Here is a 26,453-nt window from a genome sequence, read left to right as displayed (position 1 = left end):
AAAATTTGGAAATGGATAGTGGTGATGGTAGCACAACATGACAAGTATAATTAATGTTATTGCATTATACATGTTAAAAAATGTTGAAGTAAAATGTTTTGTTATATATATAAAACGATATATTATATATATACATATTATATATATAATATATATATATCTCGTTGTTGTTGTTATTAGATGCCATCCAGTCATTTCCAGCTCATGGTGACCCCATGTGTGTAGAGTAGAACTGCTCCATAAGGTTTTGAAGGCTGTGACTTTCGGAAGCAGATCTCCAGGCCTATCTTCCGAGGTGCCTCTGGGTGGGTTTGAACTGCCAGCCTTTCAGCTAGTAACCATTTGTGCCAAATTTTTACCACAATAAAAAAAAAAATGTTAACTTAGTATTATCAGAAACAGTGCTAGAGGTACTTTTCCATTTAAAAAATAAAAATAACAGGAGAAATACTTATAATGCTTAATGGAAAAAAGGATACAAAATTCTATATACAATAGGATCCAATTTATTTGTGGAAAAAGAAAAGTAAATGTACCTCTACACAGTGGATTTCTGTGCGTCTTCAAAGAGGAATAAGGAATCTGTGTATACTGGAGAATCAACTTGATGGCAACTGACACCAATACATACTAGTATGGGGTCATCTCCAGGATATACTGGTGAGTGAAAAAAGCAACGTGGAAAAACATGCTACCATTTAACAAAAGGGAGGGAGTACAAACAGATCCACATATTTGCTTATATTAAAAAGAAAAAGAACGGCAATAGCCAGGTAACAATAGTAGGGGAGGGAGAGAATAGGTTACAAAGGACAGGGATAAATGCTAGGCTTCTTTGGATACCTTTTTGGTAGATTTGTCTTTGGAACCATATAAAATTTTTTTTAATTTTATTTTTGGTGAAAATATGCATATCAAAATAGGTCCCATTTAACAGTTTCTACACGTATTGTTTGGTGGCATTGGTTACATTCTTCACATTCTGTCAACATTCTCACCATTTGTGATCTAGTTGTTTCACATCTATTAATTTAGACTCACTGCCCCCTAAACAAAACCATGTAAATATTTCGCATAATAATAAAACAAATTAAATAGAAAAAAACTTAAAAGCAATACCTAAAACTCCAAAGTAAAATGAAAAAAAATGAACCCAATTATGTATTCCATTGGTGGCATAATGTCACAAAGAGCAACTATTCCAAGTGATGCGAAAGCACAGGAACTTTGCTGTATATACTGTAAGGACAAAAATAACTTCACAAAAAGTCTTAAACTGTAGTAATGATATTGTTGATGTTGGTGTTGGCATTGTTATTCTGAGACTGTTGTGTGTATCCTACTGGATAAAGCAAATGATAGATTATGTTGTCATAGAGAACTGGGATTTGGGAGATGGAAGAAATAAAATACAGAAGATGTATAAGGTCAAACAAAAATCCTATAGTCCTATCCCAATCAATTAGCCTAATATTTTTTCTCAGTACTTGTGTTCTACCTCCTAGTTTGTTGAGTAGTGACTGGGGTCTTAAAAGCTATCAGGCTTCCTTCCAAGGTACAGCAACTGGTCTCCATTCACCTGAAGCAACAAAGGAAGAAGGAGAGTCAGGAGTAGGAGGAGGAAATCGAATACATGTCTGGTTGCCTCTGTGAACAACTACCTCCTCTGCCATGAGACCAGAAGAACTGCATGGTGCCTGGCTACCATTACTGAACATTTTAATCAAAGAGTCTATAGAAGAATCCCGATCAAAGGCGGGAGGAGAGGGAGGTGGAACAGAATTTCAAATTCTCAGTGGAATCCAGACTTTTTAAACTTTAAACCTTAAACCAGAACTATCCCCTGAAGTCTTGTTTGAACCAAAAAAAAGCCTTATTTTTATTAGTAAAGTATGTCTGCTGTGAGCATTGTGCTCTTTTAAAGGATTATCTATGTGTGATCAAATTGAGTACAGCCATTCAAAAGGTTGGATGGGAAGTGTAGGGGGCAGTGAGTTTAAGATAATGGTGATGGAATAATGGAGGAGGATAGTGAGAATGGTAGCACAACTTAATGTAACTAATGTCACAGAGTTGTACGTGTAGAAATTGTAGAAATGGTGTATCTTTGGCTGTGTATACTTTCACCAAAAATTAAGAAAAAAAAAATTTAATCCCATAGTTCTACAGCTTAACAACAAAAAGACAAAACAACCCAATCAAAGTATGGGCAAAGGACTTAAACGGACAGTTCACCAAAGAGGATAGTCCAATGGCCAACAAGCTCGTGAAAAGATGTTCAACATAATTTGCGATTAGGGAGTTGAAAATCAAAACCACAATGAGATATCACCTCACTCCCAATAGAATGGCAGTGATCAAAAAAATAGAAAACAACAGGTGTTGTCCAGGTTGTGGAGAAACTGAAACCCTCGTCCATTGCTGGTGGGAATGTAAAATGGCGCAGCCAATGTGGAAAACAGTTTGACTGTTCCTCAAAAAGTTGAACATAGAATTACCATGTGCCCCCAGCAATCCCAATTCTAGGTATATACCCAGAAGAAGTGAAGACAGGAATGCAAACAGTAACCTGTACACCAATGTTCATTGCAGCACTTTTCACAGTAGCCAAAAGATAGAAACAACCAAAATGTCCATCAGCAGATGAATGGATAAACAAAATGTGGTATATACATACAGTGGAATATTACGCAGCCGTAAAGATAAATGCAGTTTTGGTGCATGCCACAGCAAGGATGAACCTTGAAAACATTATGCTGAGTGAAATAAGTTAGTTGCAAAAGGACAAATACTATATGATCTTACTTATATGAAATAAGCAAACATACAGAAACCAAAGGTCATTATTAATGGTTACCAGAGGTAGGAGGGAGGGAGAAGGGGAGTTTTTGTGTTTTTTGAGGGGCAGACGTTATGTTAAGGAGCCCTAGTGGTGTGTGAATAAGAGCTCAGCTGCACCTGAAAGGTCGGTGGTTTGAATCCACCAGCTGCTCCATGGCAGAAAGACATGACAATTTGCTTCCGTAAAGATTACAGCATTGGAAACTCTGTGAGACAGTTCTACCCTGTCCTGTAGGGTTGCTATGAGTCAGAATCGACTCAGAGAGTAGGGTGCTGCTCTAACAGATACCTAAAATGTGGAAGCAGTTTTCAAACTGTGAATGGATAGAGGACTCAGAAGGAAGTGCGGAGAACTGTTAACACCGGAGAGGGCGCAGATGGTGAGAAGCAGCAGCAGAGGACCAGCCACAGCAGAGGACCGGCAGCAGCAGAACCAGGAGACCAGCACCAGACAGCACTGGAGAAAACCCACAGAGTGAGAGAGCTGAGCGCCTGTGCGCAGGAGGCTTCCTGGTGGAGTGGGGTGCCTCCAGGCACTTATTGGTGGAGCTACAGAACTTTGGAACACTTGCCCCAGCAGGGGATGCAGGCGTGAGGCCCGAGGGCCTTGAGAGGCCAAGGAGCCAGGAAGTAGAAGCTGAAGAGACAAGGAACACAAGAAGCCGAGCTGCCTCAGTCTCAAAAGGCATGGCCACGACCTCTGGGGTTTCAAAGGGTGGAGCCATGGTCTCTGGTGTTTCTAGGGGTGGAGTTGCCATTCAGATGGACTAGGAGAATGGTGTGCCTAAAGCTGAGGGAGCAGAGATGCCATCCCCGTGGTCCTGGAAGGTGGAGCTGAAGACCAGGGCCGAGGGGCCTCCACTCAGAATCCGGAGAGAGTGGCCAATACCTAGAGTCTGGAGGGCAGGGCCTTGTGTAAATGGCGTCAGAGAACAGAGGATTATTTTCAAAGCCTTGAGGGCTTATATAACGTGTTCTGCTGATTTGCTTGGTGCCTGTTATCCCTTCTTTCCCTCCAGTTTCTGGAAATATCTAGCTTGTGCCTGTTCTGCCATTGTACCTTTGGAAGCAGATAACTTGTATTCTCGATTTCACAGATGAAGAGGAATTTTTGGATTTTAGACTTGGAGTTAAGACTTTTGCTATGATATGATGGGGTGAATATGTTTTGCATGTTGCAAGGACGTGATTTTTTGAAGGCCAAAGGGTGGAATGTCATGAATTGAATTGTGTCCCAAAAAAAATGTGTGTCAATTTGGCTGGGCTGTGATTCCCAGTATTGTGTGATTGTCCACCATTTTGTCATGTGATGTGATTTTCCTATGTGTTGTAAATCCTGCCTGTAAGATGTTAATGGTGGGGGGTGGTGCCAGTTGTGTTGATAAGGCAGGACTCAGTCTACGGGATTGGACTGTCTCTTGAGCTGGTTTCTTTTGGGATATAAAAGAGAAGTGAGCAGAGAGACAGGGCAACCTCATACCACCACGAAAGCACTGGTGGGAACAGAGCGGATCCTTTGGACCCGGGGTTCCTACTCAGAGAAGCTCCTAGTCCAGGGGAATATTGATGAGGAGCACCTTTCTTCAGAGCTGACAGAGAGAGAAAGCCTTCCTCTGGAGCTGACACCCTGAATTTGGACTTTTAGCCTACTTTACTGTTAGGAAATAAATTTCTCTTTGTTAACACCATCCACTTGTGGTTTTTCTGTTACAGCAGCGCTAGATAACTAAGACAGAATTTGGTAGACAGCACTGGGTTTACGGGAGTTTATGTTAATAGTGGTAGAATACTTGGAAAAGGACAATGATAATGGTGGCACAACATGAAAAATATAACCTATGTCATCGAATTGTAAATGTGGATGTTGTGTTGGCGGATGTTTTGGTGTGAATATTTTCACCATAATAAAAAAAAGAGAAAAAAAGTAAGTGGTAAAGACTCAACAAAAACAGAAAATCCTATAGTCTTGCTTTTGAATTGGAAGTAAAACTATGAACTTTTGATATATTTTATCAACTCAGTAGAAATGAATACCCCTAGTGCCTAGATTATGGTCTTCAAATTTCATATCCCACTTAAAAGAACCAGGGGTCCTTGAAATCCTAGGTCTGGAATATATGATGAGCCTGGAACATATTATCATGCAAAAGCAAGAAAGCTATGAAGGACCGTTAGGATAATGTCAAAGGGCTCAGGAGCCATCTAGAATAGGCCAAAGATGGGGCAGTTTGAGGATCATTATGGATAACTGCATGGATTGAAGACGATCAAATATATACACATCTAAGAGTTCGTAATGATACTTAAAACACAAAACCAAACAAAAAACCTCAGTGAGTAGTAATCTTTGGAGGATACACTAGGGAGCCAGCACATGATTTTGGAAACTGGTAAATAAAGAAAGAGAAACAAGCATTTACCCACCTTTCCTGTAGGAACTGCCCCTAAGAGTAACCAAGTAGTTTGTGAGGGGGAAGCTCCTCCTATGAAAGTATCCCAATTAATAAATGAAGAAGGAATGATGGAAGTGGTGCAAGCAGTTTTCGATAGGCTGCAGACGGAAAGTTTGGCAGTTGGAATTCACCCAGAGACTCTGGAGAAGAAAGGCCTGGCCAACTGCTTCCATAAAGATTACAACCAAGAAAACCCTGTGAGCAGTTCTGTCTGTAACACACGGGGTCGCCCTGAGTTGGGGGCCGGACGTGACAGCAGCTAACAACAACAATAAATTGATGGCTCTAAGCATCAGTGGCTGTTAGCATCACAAGAGAAACCACCAGGCATTGTGCACTTTCTGACGGATATACACAGCATCCGTGCCAAAAAAAAAAACTAACCTAAATCTGATTGAACATTTAGATCTAATGACCAATTTAAAAGAAATAGGGGGCAGAGGAACATGAAAAATGATACCACCAGAACGTAGACAGCAACAGTCCAGTCGGTTCCGCCTCATAGTGACCCTACAACAGAATGAAACACTGCCCAGTCCTGTGCCATCCTCACAATCATTGTCATGCTTGAGCCCATTGTTTCAGCCACTGTGTCAATCCATCTCGTTGAGGGCCTTCCTCTTTTTCATTGACCTTCTACTTTACCAAGCATGATGTCCTTCTCTAGGGACTGGTCCCTCCTGATAACATGTCCAAAGTACATGAGATGAAGTCTCGCCATCCTCACTTCTAAGGAGCATTCTGGCTGTATTTCTTCCAAGACAGATTTGTTTGTTCTTCTGGCAGTTCATGGTATGTTCAATATTCTTTGCCAACACCAATATTCAATATTCTTCACAACATCTAGACTATGGGAAACTACAGGACAAACAACCCAATTTCTTTAACAAATGGCAATGAGAAGAAAATTAAAGTAATGGGGGTGAGGAACCTGTAGATTAAAAGAGACTTGTCCCCGTGAAGTCATTGGCCCAACACTCCAATTGGATATTTAAACAAATTAAGTTTATTGAAGGAATGAACCGCAGGAGAGCATATGTTCAGTTTGACTGTAACTGTATGCTCTGCCTTACAGGCAGAACAAGGAGATATTTATTTAACATGTAGAGTGAGTACAGATAACTTCACATCAAAGCAGTGGTAGAAAAGGAGGTGAGATTTACACAGGTGACAATTAACTGTGAAACTTTCTTTACATCAGTTTCTAGTCTAACACAAATCTCTCATACTTGATACATTTTAACTAAGGCAATATTTCTTAAATGAAAAGTATAAACAATTTTGACATGAAAGTTTAGTGATATGGAAGTACTTATATATTTGCAGCTGGGCCAACTTAACTGGAATCTTTAGATACAGAACTGACCATTCGTTAGGGAAGTGTACATAAACTGTGCTTATTTAGCTGACAGAAAAGAGAGAATGCCTCAGTGCTTGCTCGGGAAATTTTTAAGGTAGTTAAAACAGCACGTTTATCTATAGGCTCTAATTTATTCTAACAACTCAGTGAACCTTTTCATAAGGCCAGCTGTGGGAACGCTGTTAACATAACAAGCACGACTGAGCTTTGTTTTTCAAATGGCATACTTTAACAGAAGCCTAATGATTTAATGTTTTAATGATTATCAGGAGTGTAGAAGTAAAACCTTCAGTTTAATTTCTGAACAGAGTGCTTACAGTTTTAGTTCTGAAATCTCCCCAATTAGGCCTACCAGCACCTCAAAATTTAAAAGTTCCTCACACAGACGTACGAGACATATTAATCACAGTGTTTTCAACCTTGTTTGGATTCTGATTCAAACAAACAAACAAAAAATTGTAAGACAGTTGGTAAAATGTGAAACAAACTACGTATTTGATGATATTAAAGGATTATTATTGTCTTTTTTTGGCGAGTGAGTCTACTATAGATACATACTGAAATTTTTACAGATTAAATTATGTGATACCTAGGATTTGCTTCACAACAACCCAGGGGTAGGAGTAGATCAGGAAGGGTGATGTGTTGTTCATTATTGAAGTGGGTTCATGGAAATTGACTGTATTCTCTCTACTTTTGTATATTTTTCAAATTTCCATAATAAGAATTTTTTAAGGGAAAAAAAAAGAATACTTACATATCTTATGCATAAAAAAGTCGAAATAGATCCAGAAAGTGAGCTGAATACACGCTTTTCCTCCCTTCTGCCAAAGTCTTATGGAAATGACAGAAAGCGTATTTTTAAGTAACCATATAAGTCAAGAAAGAATACCATAATTGTACCAGAACAACCAAAGAATTCCTGAAAGATTAAAAACTAGTATGTGTGTGTTTTTGTTTTTTTGGTGAGGGGTTGATGGAGAAAACAGAACAACCACAACCTAAAGTATACACAGGAAAAAGGCTGGAGAGGTAACAGCAACAGAGAGGGAAACGCCACGCTCAGAATCAACATGTGAACAGGAGCAGAGCCTTGGGGCGGCCACCTGTGTGTTTGGTTAAAGCAATGTTCCTTGAATGTGACAGCACATCAGTCATCTGGGGAGCTTCAAAAACCCCATTGCCATAAAGGTTTAATATCTAGAATATATAAAGAACGCCTACAACTTGGTAACAAAAAGACAAATAACCCAATCAAAAAATGGGCCAAGAACGTGAATAGACATTTCACCAAAAAAGAAATACAAGTGAGAAACAAGCACGTGGAAAGAGGCTCAACATCGTTAGTCAATACCAAAACCAAACCAAACCCATTGCCGCTGAGTCGATTCAGACTCATAGCGACCCTATAGGACAGAGTAGAACTGCCCCATAGGGTTTCCAAGGAGCAACTGGTGGATTCGAACTGCCAGCCTTTTTTGATTAGCAGCCGATCTCTTAACCACTGCACCACCAGGGCTCCAGAACTACCATATGACCCGACAATTCCACTCCTAGGTATATTCCCAAGATTTGAAAGCAGCAACACAGACACATGTAAATCAATGTTCATTGCACTATTCACAGCTGCCAAAATGTGGAAACAGCCTAAATGTCCATCAACAGATGAATGAATAAATGTGCTGTATACATACAATGGTATATTACTCAGCCATAAAGAGAAATGAAGTCCTGATACATGTTGTGACATGGATGAACTTTGAAAACATTATGCTGAGTGAAATAAGTCAGATAACACTCATGATCCCACTTACACGAAATATCTAGAATAGGCAAATGCATGGAGACCAAAGTTTATTAGTGGTTACCAGGGCAGGAGGGAGGAGGAAAGGGGGAGTCATTGTTTAGGAAGCACTGAATTTCTGTTTATGGTGATGGGAAATTTGGCGGTGGATACTGGTGATGGTTGCACAACATGATTAATGTAATTGAAGTCCCTAAATTGTACGTGTGAAAAACTTTAATTTGGTAAATGTTGTGTTATATATGTATCTTTTTACAACAATGAAAAAAATAAACACCATTGCCCAGGCCACACCCATACCTTTGAAATCAGAATCTCTGGGGTGGCACCTGGGCATCAGTATATTTTAAAGCTGTACCCCTTCCCGTCACAAGAGGGAGATACCTAAACCCCATTCGCTGGCAGGTAAGTATGTGTTCTGATTTGGGCTGAGAAAGACTGTCATGGATTGAATTGTGTCCCCCAGAAATATCTGTCAAGTTGGCTAGGTCATGGTTCCCAGTGTTGTGTGACTGTCCACCATTTTGTCATCTGATGCAATTTTTCTATGTGTTGTAAATCCTATCTATATGATGTTAATGAGATGGGATTAGAGGTAGTTATGTAGACTCAATCTACGAGATTAATCTACAATTTAAGCCAATCTCTTTTGAGATATAAAAGAGAGAAGCAAGCAGAGAGATAGGGGGACCGCAGACCACCAAGAAAGTAGTGCCAGGAGAAAAGCATGTCCTTTGGACCCGGGGTCCCTGCGCCAAGAAGCTCCTAGTCCAGGGGGAAGACTGATGAGAAGGACCTTCCTCCAGAGCTGACAGAGAGAGAAAACCTTCCCCTGGAGCTGATGCCCTGAATTCCAACTTCTAGCCTACTAGACTGTAAGAGAATAAACTTCTGTTTGTTAAAACCATCCACTTGTGGTATTTCTGTTATAGCAGCACTAGATGACTAAGACAAAGACTTTGCTTACTCTGACACTCAGTTGTTGGCAATTATAGACTCTCTAATTTCCTTCCCTCCAAAAACCATCCTTGAAATATCAGTAAAGGAATAAAAAAGAAAATAGACATGGAACAGCAAAAAGAACTTGGGGTAAGCCATCAGCAAACAATAGAGTTTGGTAGATTTACTGAGACAGAAAGTGGCTGGGAGCATTTATACGGGTGACACAAAGCCAAAGCCACAGCAGGAAATGCTTGGAGGAGCGTTTGTCTAACAGGCAGGTATGGAGGGTAGGATGAGAAGAGTAAGGATGGGATGAACTGAAAGCCTGCCTACAGAGCAGGGCATCAGTCTTATCTGTCTCGCCCTCCTCCTCAACCCTGTACATATCAGCAAGCCCAGCATTTACAACTAGGCCAGAAGTCTGTAGTTCCTCCCCTGGGGGAGTGAATAAATTGCTTGAGAACAAATGGGACTACAAGTGTGTATGCCAGTATCCCAGAGAAAAGCCCTCCTGATTCTGGAGTTTGGGAGGCACTCAGTCAAATGACTCACAGGGAAGTGAAGTCTGCCTGTCAACACAACCCACTGATTTACCTGGAGACAGCCTGCCTCCCACTCAGGAAGGAGCCTACCAAAGAACTGAATTTCCACACCAAACAGTGGGTGAAGTCCCTCAATCTTAAATATGCTCAGGCAGCCAGATGTATGAAGAAAACCAACAGCATGAAAGAAAACACAAGAATAATAAGCAAAAGAGCTGACCCAAGTTTAGTTTAATATCCCAGCATCCAAGATACTGTAGCCATAAAAGAAGAACAAGATGTTATGAAAAAGAAGCAGCAAACAAAATAAGATTGCCATACAAAATTCAATAGAAGAGCTAGAAGATAAAGGAAATGTAGGGATATTGAGAAAAACTCCCAAAACAAAAAGCAGGAAAACAAAGATGAAAAATACATGAGGAAAAAATAAGACACACAGAGAATCTGTTACAAAAAATAATTGTAAACAATCCATTGTGTCATTTTCCATAGCTCAGTCATGAAACCCATAGCCTGTCACCGATAGTTTCTTCCTGCATTCAGCATACACTCCACATTCAACCAGCCCTGCTTCACCTGGAAAAATGAGGCTGCCCTGTATGCTTCACTTCATGGTCATCCCTAGTACGGATCCAAGGGGAAGAGTAATACAAACTTTAAAGATATTTTGAAATCCTACTGTTGTAGTTGCTGTGGCTGCATAACAAATCACCCTGAAACTTTTAGTGGCTTAAAATATGGCATTTATTTTGTTCACAAGTCTACAATTCGGGCAGGGCTTGCTCATCTCTGCTCCACTTGGTAACAGCTGGAATGGCTTGAAGGCTAGGGGCTGGAATTATCTAAGGCTTACTCACTCATATGCCTGTAGTTGGTGCCAGCTGTCAGCTGAAACCTTTGCTGGGTTGTTGGCTGGACCACCTACACATGGCCTCTCTCTGTGTTCTGGACCTCCTCATAATACGGTGGCTGGGTCCAAGGGCAAGAGTCTCAAGAGAGAAAAAGCCAGGCCAAAACTACATTGCCTCTTACGACCTAGCCTTAGTCGTGCAGCATCACTTCTGCCTTATTCCGTTCGTCAAGACAGTTCAAGGAAGGAGCAGTAGATGCCACATGATGGGAGGTGACAAGGTTCTGGAAGAGCACAGAAATACTGCTGTGGCAATTTTTGGAAAACAGTCTGCCACAATAACATAAGCCATTATTGCTTGAGCTTGGGAGAGTATGGTCCCAAAGATTAAAATTTCTGTTTCTATATCTTGGAACTCATTTTCAAAGTCATCCACACCACATCTAGGCCCTGCTGTAGAGAATGGGTCAAAGTAAGGGGACAGATGTCAACCTTCCACAGCTCCCAAATGAGCTTACATCCAGGCTACAATCTACCCCTGCCAAAAGGGTGGTGTCTATTAAGACACGATTTCCTGTCTAATTTTTGGAAGCCATCAGTGCTGATCTTTACATGGTTCCACACCCATGACTAAAGTTCCCATTTATCTCTGACTTAATACCTCTGAGTTTCTGAATAGCCTTTTCTATGGGTATTCCACAGCATGCCATTGAGCATTCCTAGTTATAAATGTCCTTTCTTACTGTTTCTCTTGATTAACTGATTGACCTCAACCACAAAGTGTCCTAGATTGTGTTCTAAACCTGTTTTTGTATTTTGGTTCCAGCTTTGTCATGGGTGCCCAGACTTGAACCTTTGTTCCAAGCCTGTAGGGGGACTGTCTTTCGTGTTGCTTCTGTTCGGCCCTGGCCCTCCCTGTGCCAGATGTTTGTCAGTCAGCAGTTCTCAGTGTGCCTCCTTTCTGTTCTCTGCTGCTGAAGTACATACTGATCCTGTGAGGGTCCAAGTCAAATCAAAAGATATCACTGAATTTTCCAGATAACCAAAACGTGTCCTTCTAAACATCAAAATCTTTCTTGACTTAACCAGTGTGGGTGAAAATTTTTTCTAAAATGTATTATACAATATCCTTCTTCTTAAACATAATATCCAGAATATACTTGGCCAATTTTTCATAATAATAAACTCTCACAGTTACTGTACTTTCTGGCTAAGTGAAGTGTTATCACATTGAGGAAAAAATAAAAGGAGAGACAAACTATAACATTTTACTTACAGAAACCTAAATTCTAGAAAAGATTGATATTCTCATGTTTTATCCATTTATGTATCTCTGATCGTAAGCCAAGTTTATGATTAAAAGGAGTACAAAAACTATACAATTCAGATGTGCAAAAATGTATAATTTATTTTCTCTGAACTTATAATTCCTTATGAACCCCACTTCACAGCTTGGGGGTGGAGGTAGGGATGAGCAAGAGAAATTGATTCAAGCTTGTCTCAGTCTCTTCTAATTAAAAACAGTCTTCTTTTAGGCTGTCTCTTAGACTTTCAGAGATTTTACTCATCCCCATCTGTTAGTGGACAGAGCATCTGAGAATAAGGGAAAACACATGTCCTGTTGGTGATGGGAGAAAGAGATCTTTGGCTCCTCTCTAGACCTTGCTCTACTGAGGAGTGACTCGTCTTAACCAGGCATGTTCCCAGGAACCTGTCTGGTACCTACTGAATGTGGCTGGTGAAGCTCATGGTCTCTTCTCAGTATGGTCAAATCTTGGTGGTCCCACCTTGCTGACTGTTGATGCAAATGCTCTGAGATCTTAGTTGCATCCTTCTTGTAATACCTGGCTAGACTGTCCCAAAGGCTCTGCTCTGGGATCACCTGGATCCCTAACCTTGAGGACTCCAGAGCAGGTTCCCTGGCTCTCCACTCAGTTCCCCTCCGTTCACGCCACTCATTGCAGGGGTGAGGGAAGCACTGTTTTGGGCCCTTTGCCTAGACATTGCATTTAGTTCTTTCTCATTTACAATGTGGTGATACCATGTTGCTCTAGCTCCATGCTGAATATGGAGGCCTTTTTAAGGGGCTTGAAGTTTTCCTGGGCCATGCCAAGACCTCCTGCCTGAGACTCTTCCAAACCGCAAATATGTTTCTTTACCCCTGAATATCCCCTGGCATGTAGATTTGACCCTAAGAAGGCATAGGGAGACTAGAACCCCATCTGTTTCTCTCTCTCTTTCTCTCTCTCTCACATCCCTAGGCTTTCCTCTCTAATCAGATGATGGAAGACGCCCTTAACTCATATATGCCCACCTCTCGACTGTGATTTTTACTGAACCACAATGGTCTTGAGTCCAGCAGATTTGCCTCTTGATGTATGTGTAAGAAGGATTATTTGGAATTTAATAAAACCTTTTTATTTCTTAACAAGCCTGGATTTCCAAATTTTTGTTTTGCTGAAACTCAAAAGTCAACACGGAGATTTAAAGCTGAATGATGGCCTCCTTGTTCTAGGCTTTGTTTACCCTGTGCTCTTTACCAAGATGGAGCCCTGTCTAATAGAAGTTTCTGCAGTGATGGCAATGTTCTGTCTGCACTGTCCAATACTGTGGTGACAAGTCACATATAGTTGTTGAGCACTCGAAATATGGGTAGTATGACTGAGGACTAAATTTTTAATTGTATTCAACTTTCATTAATTTAAATACCAACACGTGGCTAGTAGCTCCTATATTGGATGTGCAGAGGAGCAAGAACCTTCGGGGCACAGGCCCAGGGAGCAAAAAGAATACAGCGGAAGTTAGCATGCAAGGCTTTTCAAAAATATGGTCCCCATTATAATAGTTTGTCACTTTTTTAAAAGTTAGTACTTGGTGGAAGTTTCTGGACCCTGTGCGTGCAGATGGCGTCGCCTGGGGCTTGAGCAGCTGCATGCGGGTATCGGAGACAATGGCCAAGAATAAACTAAGAGGACAGAAGTCCAGGAATGTATTTCACATAGCCAGCCAAAAAAAACTTTAAAAACAAAGCAAAACCAGTTACCACAAATCTGAAGAAGATAAACATTGTGAATGATGAAAAAGTTAACAGAGGAAATAAAGCTTTTATCGATAGGCAAAAGGAACTTGCACACTTCTCAAAAGGCCTTTCCCTTGAACATCTGCAGACACACCTGATTCCTCAGCAGCATCATGAAAACAAACCAGTTAATGTTGACGAAGCTACAGGATTAATGGCTCCATTGTAACAGTGGTGATACATCAATTTCCCCCCTCCCCAAACGATTAGTCCAAAGGACTAATGGACCACAGCTACCATGACCTCTACTAGACTGAGTCCAGTACAGCTAGATGGTGCCCAGCTACCACCACTGACTGCTCTGACCAGGATCACAGTAGAGGGTCTTGGACAGAGCTGGAAAAGGATGTAGAACAGAATTCTAACTTACAAAAAAAAGACCAGATTTACTGGCCTGACAGACTGGAGACACCCCGAGAGTATGGCCCCCAGACACCCTTTTAGCTCAGTGGTGAAATCACTCCCGTAGTGCGCCATTCAGACGGGGATTAGACAGCCTCATAAAACAGGACTAATGAGGCACAGCAGTCCAGGGACAAGGACTAGAAGGCAGGAGGGGACAAGAAAGCTGGTGATAGGGAACCCACAGTTGAGAAGGGACAGTGTTGACATGTTATGGGGTACCACTGTCATAGGGCAATATGTGTACTGTTTAATGAGAAACTATTTGTTCTGCAAACCTTCATCTAAGGTACAAAAAAAAATAAAAAGAATTATCTATGTGAGATCAAATTGACAACAGCAACTCAAAAGGTTTGATGGGAAGCCTAGGGGACAGTGAGTTGAAGATAATGGTGATGGAATAATTTGGAAAAGGACAGTGAGAATAGCAGCACAACTGGAAGAAAGTACTCGATGTCACTGAATTGTACATGTGGAAACTTTCAAAATGGTGTAACTTTGACTATATATATTTTCACCAAAAAAAAGGTCCTCAGGGTCGAGAAGGGACAGTGTTGACACATCGTGGGTTTCTTAACCAATGTCATAAAACAGTATGTGTACTGACTGTTTAATGAGAAACTATTTGTTCTGCAAACCTTCATCTAAAGTACAATAAAAAAATTAAAAAAAAAAATTCCCCCATCTCCAAAAAAGATCAATAAATGTAATGTTTTATACAAAAAAAGTACTTTGTGATGTCTGGAATGATATATAATGACATGGCCTATTTCTGTTTCTGCTAGAATCTGTAGATTTTATTCAAAGAATACCGAACTCGCTAATTTTTTAAAAGAAATCAAGGTTGATAAAAACAAGTATTTATAGAAAATTTGGTATTCTGGTTCTTTTTAGGAAAAAGATCGAGAGCTTGAAATTAAAAACATCTATACTAATCGAATACTTAAAAATTTACATGACAAAGATGATTACCCAAAAGGTATGTTTTAGTTACTTTTTCTCAAAATCTATTTTTAAATATCTAGTCATATTTTCCTAATTTATGTAGTCAAACTAATGGATAGTTTAAAAAATTATTTTATTGGTCATTTTTGTGATTCTACATGAAGAATGCAACTGTGATGTGGTTGAAATAACTAGAAAATAGAAATGTTTTCCTGCCTTCCCATTCTGCTCACTTATGTCCTTACTCCAGGTGGACCGAGAGGATAACTTTTCAGCCTGAAGCAAAATGTCCACCAACAGTTAAACTTTCTAAGTGTATCTGTTATCCAGTGTGTGGGTTTTCTAAGTCAACTTCATGAGATATAATTTACCTGAATAAAATTCATCTATTTGAAGTGTAGACTTCATTGGGTTTATGCCAGATGCATATACCCATGTAACCACCACCCCAATCAAGATGTAGAACATTTCCATCTCCCAGGAAGCTCGTTTGCGCCCCTGTGCCGTCGGTAGCCCCCCATCCCCAGCCAGAGGCAAGCACTGATTTCCCATCTGTCACAAGAGCTTGGGTTTGCCTGTCCTAGGGTTTTATATAAGTGGAATCATAGAGCATGCAGTCTTTGTGTGCGACTTCTTTTGTGTGGCATGTTTTTGAGATCCATCCATGTTGTGGTATTTTTTCCTTCAAGGTAGTACATACGCCATTTTTTTCCCCAGAATCTCCCAGCATAAGATTCTGCTCAAAAGCGGCACAGTAGAAACACTCATCTCTATTTTGACAGAAGTAACTACATATTTAAAGGCAGCAACCTCACATTTCCTTGCCTTCCTTTCCTTACCAAAAAAAAAACAGAAACCCAAACCCGTTGTGTCAAGTCAATTCCGACTGATAGCTATAATCCAGAATAACAGTCACCAGAGAAGATGATCGAATCGACCATGGGTGGTGTTTCAAGGGAAGTGATGTCTAGATTAATGGTCATACACTTGAGCATGGATGGTCCAACCATTGATAATGAAGAACTCTCTCAGGGCATCATTGTGGGTTGCCCTTTCACAATTGCACATCTACAGCGTTGAATACCTTCTGCAGGCGGAGACACTGAATACCTTCAGCAGCAATGCTCTTATCCTAACACTTACTTTTTTATACTGTAACAGTGTGACAGCCATCACCTTTGTGGCCCAAAAAACACAGCAAAGCAGACAGCAGGGAAGAAAGGAAACTAGCAAATGTTATACATATATTGAAAATTTTTAGGAAACATCCGGTATACTTTATTATTAAATTACATACTTCATTGTTATTTTATGTTTAAAATGAGTATTGCTTCCAAATGTATAATAGGTTTCTTACGTATAATCTACCTGTTCTGTAGTTTCTTCAACGAAATCAGTACAAGCAGACAGGAAAAGTTTTTCATTTACAAGTATGAGACACCAGGAAACCCAAAAATCAGATGTTCCATCTTTGACAACCAAGGTACAGCAAATTTGAAATCTTCAGTGTCTAATTAGACATGTCTTTCCAAAAATAAAGTAGGCAATAGTCACTTGTTCTGTTCGAAAGGTGTTTGTATTATTAGAACAAAGCACAAGAACCCAAGAAATGTGTTTTTCTGTTTTTCTAATAGAGTAAAAAGACAGCAGGAAACTTTGCTTATAAAGAAAAATCAACTGAAATAAACAGAGAAATTCCTCACTATATCAGTAAACTACCAAACCACGAAGATCCTAAGAGAAAACATGAAGGTAATTTTAACAACTTTTTAAAAGTCTTTTCTTCTTATTTGACTTTTTTAAATTGTGAGTTACTGTATAATCTCAAAATATATATAAAACGCATTTAAAAAAACCCCATTGCCATCAAGTAGATTCTGACTCATAGCAACCCTATAGGACAGAGTAGAACTGCCCCATAGAGTTTCCAAGGAGCGCGCCTAGTGGATTAGAACTGCCGACCTTTTGGTTAGCAGCCAAACTCTTAACCGCTGTGCCGCCAGGGTTTCTATAAAATGCATGTAATAATTAAAATGAGCACATTAGTGTTCCCTAGACATCCGGGGCCCTCGTCCCCCTCCCAGCCAGGAACCACCATGACTTCCGTGCCAGTCATTCCCTTGCTTTTCCTCACAGCTCCCCAGTCTTACATCATCCTTAAACAATATACTGAGTTTTGAAAAACCGAGTAGCAAACAAATCCGGCTGGGTAAAGGGCAATATTACCACAATTAGATGGAGACTTCCAGCAAAAGTGAAGCTGAACAGACACCCTGGCCTCAGCGTCCCTGAAGCTGGGGAATCCGCTGCAAGGTGACTGGCTGAATGGTCCTGGCAGTGCTGGACCCCAGTCACGGCATCTGGCAGAGCCGCTCCAGAAGTCCCCGAGGGATGGGGCCAGAGGAAGTGGGCTTCTCAAGTTCTTCTGCTTTTAAGGTCACTAAACTTACTTCCAGCTCTCAGGAGCAGGTCAAAGCAGAAAACTTCTGTCGCTGAAATGAGAGTCCTCAGCTGACACGGTGCAGGGTACAACATGGTCGGGACAGCCAGGGCCTGGCGCACCCTGCAGTCTGTGTGGTGGGGGGTGTAACAGAGCGGGGGCTGTTGGGGTGCCAGCACTTGCGTCTCAGCGTCCTCTACCTCTGGGGCATAGCTGTCATCTGGGATCTCCCTTCACCATTTTCCTCACACCCCACTTCTCCACTGATGTTCTGTCTCCTAAATGGGTCTTTCTCTTTGTTGGAAAAATGTTTTAAAGTGCACAGCCTCCAGTAGCTCCTTGAGAACAGGAGCGTGTAAGGTGAATTAGTATAACTTCATGTCTGTAAATGCCATTATTCTGCCCCTACACTTAATAAGTGTATGACCATTAATTAATAATTGAGGATCCTTGGTGACGCAGTGGTTAAAGCGGTCGACTGCTAATGGAAAGGGTGGCGGTTGGAAACCACCAGCAGTTCCATGGGAGAAAGATGTGGCAGTCTGCTTCCATAGAGATTTACAGCCTTGGAAACCCTAGGGGTTCGCTATGAGTTGCGATCGACTCAATGGCAGTGTTTTTGTTTTTTGTTTTTTGTTTTAATTTTTTAAATATATACTTGACTAATAATTGGCTAGGTATAAAATTCTACATTCAACACAATTTTCCTCCAGAAGGCATTGTCCCTTGTTTTCATGTTGCATTATTGATGAGAAGTCTAGGTGAATCCCCACAGGTCCACAGGAACAACTCCCAAGGAAAGGTCAGTTCCTGATGATCAATCAATTCCCAGAGTTCACACAGGCACAAATCACTTGCATTCCCTTGGACCAGGGTGGGGAGCCCTTGTTGAACACACCAGGCAGGCATTCAGTAGAGGCCCCAGTAGGGTCACACCTTAGATGTGGGGCCAAATAAGCCTTAGAATAATGTTGAATAACACAAAGATCTGACAGACTCACCTGCAAGGTCGCCATGTCTGGTGAGGTTTGGCAGAAGCAGATGGTGAATCACACTTTGAGTTCTTTTTATGGTTACTGTTCTATTTAAGTTTTCCATTTATTTTTCAGTCACCTTTAGCAATTCATATTTTCCTAGAAAGCTTATTTGTTCATTTGACAAAAACTTTTTCTGCCAGGCATTGTTCTAGGCATTGAGGATACAGCAGTGAACAAAAACCCCTCTCCTCATGTGCGATGAGGCAGATATTAAACAAAATAAGCATGTTAGATGATGATGAGTGCTATAAGGGAAAATAGGAGCGGAGAGGGAGAAGGAAATGAAGGCAAAAGAGGGTGGGTGAAGTGTGGTTGAGAAGATGGCCTCTAGCAAAGACTTGCCAGGAGGGGAGGCGCGGTCCATGTGAATACTTGTTGTTGTTAGGTGCTGTCCAGTGGGTTCTGACTCATAGCGTCCCTATGTACTACAGAATGAAACACTGCCAGGTCCTGCGCCATCCTCACAATCATTATGCTTGAGCCCATTGTTGCAGCCACTGTGTCAATCCATCTCCTTGAGGGTCTTCCTCTTTTTCACTGACCCTCTACTTTACCAAGCATGATGTCCTTCTCTAAGGACTGATCCCTCCTGACAACATGCCCAAAGTATATAAGATGTAGCCTCACAAGCCTTGCTTCTAAGGAGCATTCTGGTTGGACTTCTTCCAAGACAAATTTGTTCGTTCTTTTGGCAGTCCATGGTATATTCAGTATTCTTCGCCAACACCACAATTCAAAGGCATCAGTTCTTCTTCAGTCTTCCTTATTCATTGTCCAGCTTTCACATGCATACGATGCGACTGAAAGTATATGGCTTGGGTCAGGCGCACCTTAGTCTTCAAGGTGATATCTTTGCTTTTCAACACTTTAAAGAGGTCTTTTGCAGCAGATTTGCCCAATACAATGCGTCATTTGATTTCTCGACTGCTGCTTCCATGGGTGTTGATTGTGGATCCAAGTAAAATGAAATCCTTGACAACTTCAGTCTTTTCTCCGTTTATCATGATGTTACTTATTGGTCCAGTTGTGAGGATTTTTGTTTTCTTTTAGATGAGGTGTAATCCATAGGCTGTGGTCTTTGATCTTCATCAGTAAGTGCTTCAATTCATCTTCACTTTCAGCAAGCAAGGTTGTGTCGTCTGCATAACGTAGGTTATTAATGAGTCTTCCTCCTGATGCCCCGTTCTTCTTCATATAGCCTAGCTTCTCACATTATTTGCTCAGCATACAGATTGAATAGGTATGCTGAAAGGATACAACCCTGATGTACACCTTCCTGACTTTAAACCATGCAGTGTCCCTTCATTCTGTTTGAACAACTACCTCTTGATCTGTGTACAGGTTCCTCATGAGCACAATTAAGTGTTCTGGAATTCCTATTCTTCACAATGTTATCCATAATTTGTTATGATCCATACAGTCGAATGCCTTTGCATAGTCAATAAAACACAGGTAAACATCTTTCTAGTATTTTCTGCTTTCAGCCAGGATCTATCTAACATTAGCAATGATATCCCTAGTTCCATGTCCTCTTCTGAGTCCAGCCTGAATTGCTGGCAGTTTCCTGCCAACATACTGCTGCAGCCGCTTTTGAATGGTCTTCAGCAAAATTTTACTTTCGTGTGATATTAATGATGTTGTTCAATAATTTCCGCATTCGGTTGGATCACCTTTCTTGGGAATAGGCATAAATATGGATCTCTTCCAGTTGGTTGGCCAAGTAGCTGTCTTCTCAATGTCTTGGCATAGACGATTGAGCACTTCCAGTGCTGCACCCATTTGTTGAAACATCTCAGTTGATATTCCATCAATTCCTGGAGCCTTGTTTTTCGCCAATGTCTTCAGTGCGGCTTGGACCTCTTCCTTCAGTACCATCAGTTCCTGATCATATGCTACCTCTTGAAATAGCTGAACGTCAGCCAATTCTTTTTGGTATACTGACTCTGTGTATTCCATCTTCTTTTGATGCTTCCTGTGTCGTTTAATATTTTCCCCATAGAATCCTTCACTATTGCAACTCGAGGCTTCAATTTTTTCTTCAGTTCTTTCAGCTTGAGAATTGCTGAGCGTGTTCTTCTCTTTTGGTTTTCTATCTCCAGCTTTTTGCACATGTCATTATAATACTTTACTTTGTCTTCTTGAGCCGCCCTTTGAAATCTTCTGTTCAGCTCTTTCACTTCATCATTTCCTCCTTTTGCTTTAGCTACTCAACGTTCAAGAGCAACTTTCAGAGTCTCTTCTGACATCCATTTTGTTCTTTTCTTTCTTCCCTGTCATTTTAATGACCTCTTGCTTTCTTCATGTATGATGTCCTTGACGTCATTCCACAACTCATCTGGTCTTCGGTCATTAGTGTTCAACGCCATCAAATCTGTTCTTGAGATGGTCTCTAAATTCAGGTGGGATATACTCAAGGTTTTACTTCGGTTCTCACGGACTTGTTCTAATTTTCTTCAGTTTCAACTTGAACTTGCATATGAGCAACTGATGGTCTGTTCCACAGTCGACCATTGGCCTTGTTCTCACTGATGATATTGAGCTTTTCCATTGTCTCTTTTGTGGATACCTGGGGAAGAGCATTCTGGACAAGGAAAATGTCCTGCAGGTCTGAAGAAGGCAGCGAGACTGGCAAGGGGGAGGACTGTAGGCGGGGTAAGGATTTGGGCCTTTTTTCTGAGTGGGATGGGAACCATAAAGGGTTTTGAGCAGGAGTGACTGGATCTGCCTCCTCGGGCTGCTGTGAGGCAAGGGCAGAGGCAGGGAGGTGAGAAGGCAGGGAAGAGGCTACTGCCATGACCAGGGCAGGAGACAAAGGTGACTCGGACGGGTTGGTAACATTTATATTACCAAATTTCTTAGTATAGTTATTCATACATTTTTCTAATGATTTTTTTTTAAAGTCAAATCTCTACATTCCCTTCATTATTCCTAGTATTTATTGTTATGTTTTTCCCTTGATAAAACTTGCTAAAGTTTGGTCTATTTTATTGGTCTTCTCAAATAATCTATTTTTTGTTTTGTTGATCAAGTCTGCTTTTTTCTACTTCATTAATATCTTGTTTTATGCTAATTTATCCCTTTCCTAGTCTTTTAATGGAATGCACAGTGTACTTATTTTTAAATTTTCTTATTTTCCAGTAAAATCATTGTTTGGCCTTTAATCTGCTTTTCTCTGAATATTAACCAAATCCTATAGATTTTTTTATAGTATATTCTCTTTATTATTTACTTGTAATTTCATGACAAAAATGATAGAGTTGAAGAACAGATTAGTGGTTGGGAGGCAGTTAGGGATGGTAGTGGGGAGGGAGTTGGGACCAAGACGCAGAACCAGGGAGATCTTTGCGGTGGTGGGACAGTTGGGTATCTTGATTGTGGTGGTGGTTCCATGAGTTTACACACGTGATAAAATAACAGAACTCCACACAATTTCCTGGTTTTGATAATGGACTATCGTTACGTAAGATAACTGGATGAAGGGTACGCAGGGCTTCTCTGTACTATTTGTGCAATATACTGTTAATCTAATTATTCAGAATAAAAAGTAGTAAAAAATAGTCTGCACTTGCAGTTTTGATTTCTCCCACAACACAGAAATCATTTAAGAGTAAGGTTTTGTTGCTGTTTTACTTAGTGAGCTATTTCTGAACAGGGTTTATTAAATTCTCTAATTGAAACTGTAATTTTGCCTGTTTTTCTCTTGGTATTTCCAGGAGTTTTTATGAGATATACAGACATGTACATTTTGTACTCCCTGGTACTTAAAAACCCATGGCTTTACCTCTCTGTCCTTACTTTTTGCTTTTTACCATTAATTCTTCTCTAATTTTAATATTTCCACAGAGCTTGGCTGGATTTCTTTTTTCCAATTCCCAGTACAACCTGGCTTCAAACACGAAAAGTTAACACATTCAACTATATTTTCTCCTTGTCTAGTATTTTTAAAATTCTAATCTTATTTCTATTCTTCTAGTGGTTTCCTTAAAATTTCAACAAACATATTTAAATGTGGTTTTTACTGACATCTAGAATTAAACATGTGAGGATGTCTCAGGACTAAGCAAGTTTCATTGTTATACATAAGGTCGCTCTGAGTACAAACCGACTCTACCACCCCTAACACAACATAATTTCCCTCACTCCTCCAACCAAACAATACTTCAGAAAGTTTTACATTCCTCTCTCTCCCTACATCCTCTGTCGCCTTTAGTTATTTTAATCATCCTTTTTTAAAATTTGTATCAAGCATCATCACAGCATAATCTTAACAATTATTTATAATTAACTCTACATTTTACTGATTTCTTTGCTCACTACTATTTCTTGAAATGTATTTCTCCTGGTAGGATTCCTTTATTTTCTGGGAGTATAAATGAATAATTCTATTTCAGAAAGTGTTCAAGTGTGAAAAACTTCCAACTGTGCACATCCAACATCTGTCCCCATTCTCCTTGACAAATGGCTGCCGTTCAGATTTATAAACGATGGCCTAGGCTGGTCAGCAGACAGTCGGCCATGGGTTTCTTGAGAACTCTTGTATGTCTGTTCCTGGAACAGGTCTCTCCTCTGAAAGGTGGCTGACACAGGGCTCTGTGAGTGCTTGGGGGCTTGGGTGGAAAACAGAAGGGCAAATGTGTCTTTAAACAGCTTTTTCATTTAATATACTGTAAATTTCTCTTCCTGTCTGTTCATGTTTATCCACCTGATTCTTAATTATAGCTGCCTAGATTTCCATAGGCTGCACATGCCATGATGTATTTAACCATTATTCCTTTAACAGACATTTAGGATATTTCACTGTTACTAAACCACACTGCAGTCGGCATCCTTATACTTACCTTTGTATGTTTTTGTAGGTTCATTCCCTAGAAGTGAAGTTGTTGGGTGTAGGGTATGCCCGTGTAAAATTGCCCCCCGCATACACAGTAGCAGAGGCTAAGTACTCAGTATGAGCACAAAACAGAGGGCTGCAACAGACATGCAGTTGGGCCAGATTTATCAGTCCTGAAGGCCACCCTAAGGACTGCCAGGTGCTCTGGTCTGGATGGCACCAAGAACCTTTAGTGACTTCAGCTGAAGGCGGCTGCTGCTAAATTCTGCTATTCAGGCAGCACCTGGCACAAAGAGATACTAGTTGACATGGAAATTAAATACTGAATTAAGAAAGGCAGCATGTCTTTGGAAGGGTAACAGGCAGACTTTTGGCATTAAGAAGTCATGAAGCTCTAGATTTGAATGAAATGCTATTAAGCATCACCGCAGTGTGATTTGTTCATGGATGCTGCAGGAAATAAAACATCTTTTCTGTAAAAAAACAATGTATGTATTAAAATAAAATTGTTCCCACCCCACCCCCCCAAAAAAAACACTATCAATTTGTGCTCCCACCAACAGGGAACAAAAGTTCCAATTTCCTCATGCTTTCACCAACTCTGGAAATCACATGCCAATTGGGTGGGTGAAAAATGTTCTCATTGTTTTAACATCATTATCATACATCCAGCTAGTAATGTTGAACATCTATTAATAGCTTTATTGGCAAACTCTATTTCTTCTTCTATAAATATCATTTTTCTTTTGAGCTGTTTCATAATTCCCAACTATTTGGAATGTTCTAGGAAAGTATAAGATTTCAAGCTTATAAATAGCACCCTTCCCTATATTCAAGTGTTTTTATATATTTATTATCTTTTCTGTTCTTTTAATGTGCTTGTCAGGAGGTATAAATAAGTACTCTAAAAATGCCATCTTAAAATAGAAATCCATTAGTTTTAAAGAGCACTAAATTGTCTGTTTTTCTAAAATAGATTTATCAAAGGAAGAGGGACATCTAGAAGTACAAGCACCTGTAGAGAATATTGACAAAAGACAAAAAGAGAAAAAGGCACATCAAGAAAAGAAAATCCCTTTAACTACAGAGGAACAAGAGCTACCATCAAAAAGAATTCAAGTAACTCATCCTGAAGAGGAAAGCATTCATGAAGATGATATAGTAAAAGAAAAGTCTAAAACAAATATACAATTAAATGACATGGATGAGCTACCTGGTAAGTATGTTGTTCCAAACATCAAAATACCCTTTCGACAAAGAAAGCATTATTCATTCACAGAAACGATTGAAAACTTGCATCATGGGCTTCCTACTTCAGGTGGACCAGCCAATACAGGCATCACGAGAAACAATCATAATACATACAAACAGCATGGTAACATAGAACTGAAGCTAGAACATTCAGCTAGCGGATATGAGCCCTCTTTTGGTAAGTCTTCCAGAACAAAAGTAAAAAATACAACTTTGAGAGATAAGAAAAGCAGTCTAATGGAAGAACTCTTTGGATCAGGCTATGTCTTAAAAGATGACCAGTCAAGTCCTGTTGTTATTAAAGGATCTGAGGAGACTTTGACAAGTGAGAAGATACACCATCTACCCCCCAGTCAGGCCTCCGCCAGCAATGCTTTTGGAGATTCTAAAATAACTGTGGTAAATTCTATTAAGTCATCTTCACCTACAGAAGGAAAAAGAAAAATAATTATTTAAATATAATCATTATCCTAATACATCCTGGTTCTTATGTGCCTTTAATCTTATAATTTAATGTGTGAGTTCTTTTCTTCAGTGCTTAAATTGACTTTGGATAATTAAGGATTTATTTTATTGCCAATCTAATTATAAAAATCCGTTGTATATTAGCCAATGATGACATTTTAAATACTAAAAATTACATCTTTTTTCTACAAGTGAAACATGTCTTTTATTGTTTTGAAAACCGCTTTACTGTATAGCTTTAATGTTATATGGAAATTCATAGCTTGTAAGTCTAAGTCAACCTAAGACATGTACATCTCATGCATATAAGAATTTTATCAGCAGTGGAGCTGCATTTTCACTTAAAAACACGGATGCAGCTTTGAAATGGGACATTATGATCAGAAGACTATTTTAAAACAAAAATGCACAGTAATTAGCAAGCTTGGTTTTATGAAAATCATTTTTGAGTGTTCTCTTATTCAGCTAAACTGGGCGTCTAAATATCCTGCCTTTATGGGTGACACTTTCCTCATATACACTTAAGATCAGTACTTTTTATTTAGATTTCTCACATACTTTTATCTTGACCTTTTTTCTATTAATGATGTTTTAAAAAACATAAAAACATATCAGTGTAATTAGCGTTCACTCAAGCTAGCTACTCAGTCCTAATGAATAAATTACACTTAGAATATTTAATATTAGGACGGTATAATGTTAATCAGTTAACTGACCTTCATTTAGTTATAAGAGCAACTTATTTATAATCGAGGCCATAACTATTTCCGAAGATGTTTATGGGTTGATGTGTAATATTAACACACTTTTTTAAATTGACAGAATAATAAAATAAACTTTTAAAAGAGGGTAAAAGTCATGGTGGAAGGAAAATTTCATCTAAAACCAAAATGAGATAAATACTATAATCGAGCATAATCTTTGATCTTTTTGGAAACCATGGTAGAAAGAGAGAGAGAGAGAAGAAAGGAAGGGAAGGAGGAAGAGAAAGAAGGAGGGAGGAAGAGAGGAAGGGAATTTAGAGTTCTCACAGGCCTATAGGGGAAAATATGCAAATACACATGAAATGACAAACTTGCCTTGTGACACACTAGAGAACTTGAGCATCAGAACAACCTCCAAAGCACACAGGACAACACCCATAGTCAGCCCAAGGAAAGGAGTCTAAAAGGAGGTCGCTTTCCCACATAATGCTGAGACCTCTGGGGCAT

The 26,453-nt window shown here is 39.9% G+C and overlaps 1 protein-coding gene and 1 pseudogene across 1 annotated transcript in view; both read left to right on the top strand.

Moving 5' to 3' along the window:
- LCA5L (lebercilin LCA5 like) overlaps positions 1-25,295 on the top strand; it is a 39,626-nt gene extending 14,331 nt beyond the window's left edge. Inside the window, exons 4-7 of the mRNA XM_004387999.2 lie at positions 15,168-15,252; positions 16,598-16,701; positions 16,853-16,970; positions 24,503-25,295. Coding sequence (XP_004388056.1) covers positions 15,168-15,252; positions 16,598-16,701; positions 16,853-16,970; positions 24,503-25,233 — 1,038 coding nt within the window. The 3' untranslated portion in view covers positions 25,234-25,295. The remainder of the gene's footprint in view (positions 1-15,167; positions 15,253-16,597; positions 16,702-16,852; positions 16,971-24,502) is intronic.
- Positions 12,322-14,040, top strand: LOC111822738 (uncharacterized protein C8orf59 homolog; annotated as a pseudogene).
- Positions 25,296-26,453: the final 1,158 nt, after the last annotated feature.

This window comes from Trichechus manatus, unplaced genomic scaffold, assembly GCF_000243295.1.
Source record: "Trichechus manatus latirostris isolate Lorelei unplaced genomic scaffold, TriManLat1.0 scaffold00202, whole genome shotgun sequence".
NCBI lineage: Eukaryota > Metazoa > Chordata > Mammalia > Sirenia > Trichechidae > Trichechus > Trichechus manatus.
The sequence above is the reverse complement of the archived record's forward strand: the minus strand, read 5'-3'. Positions and strand labels throughout refer to the sequence as shown.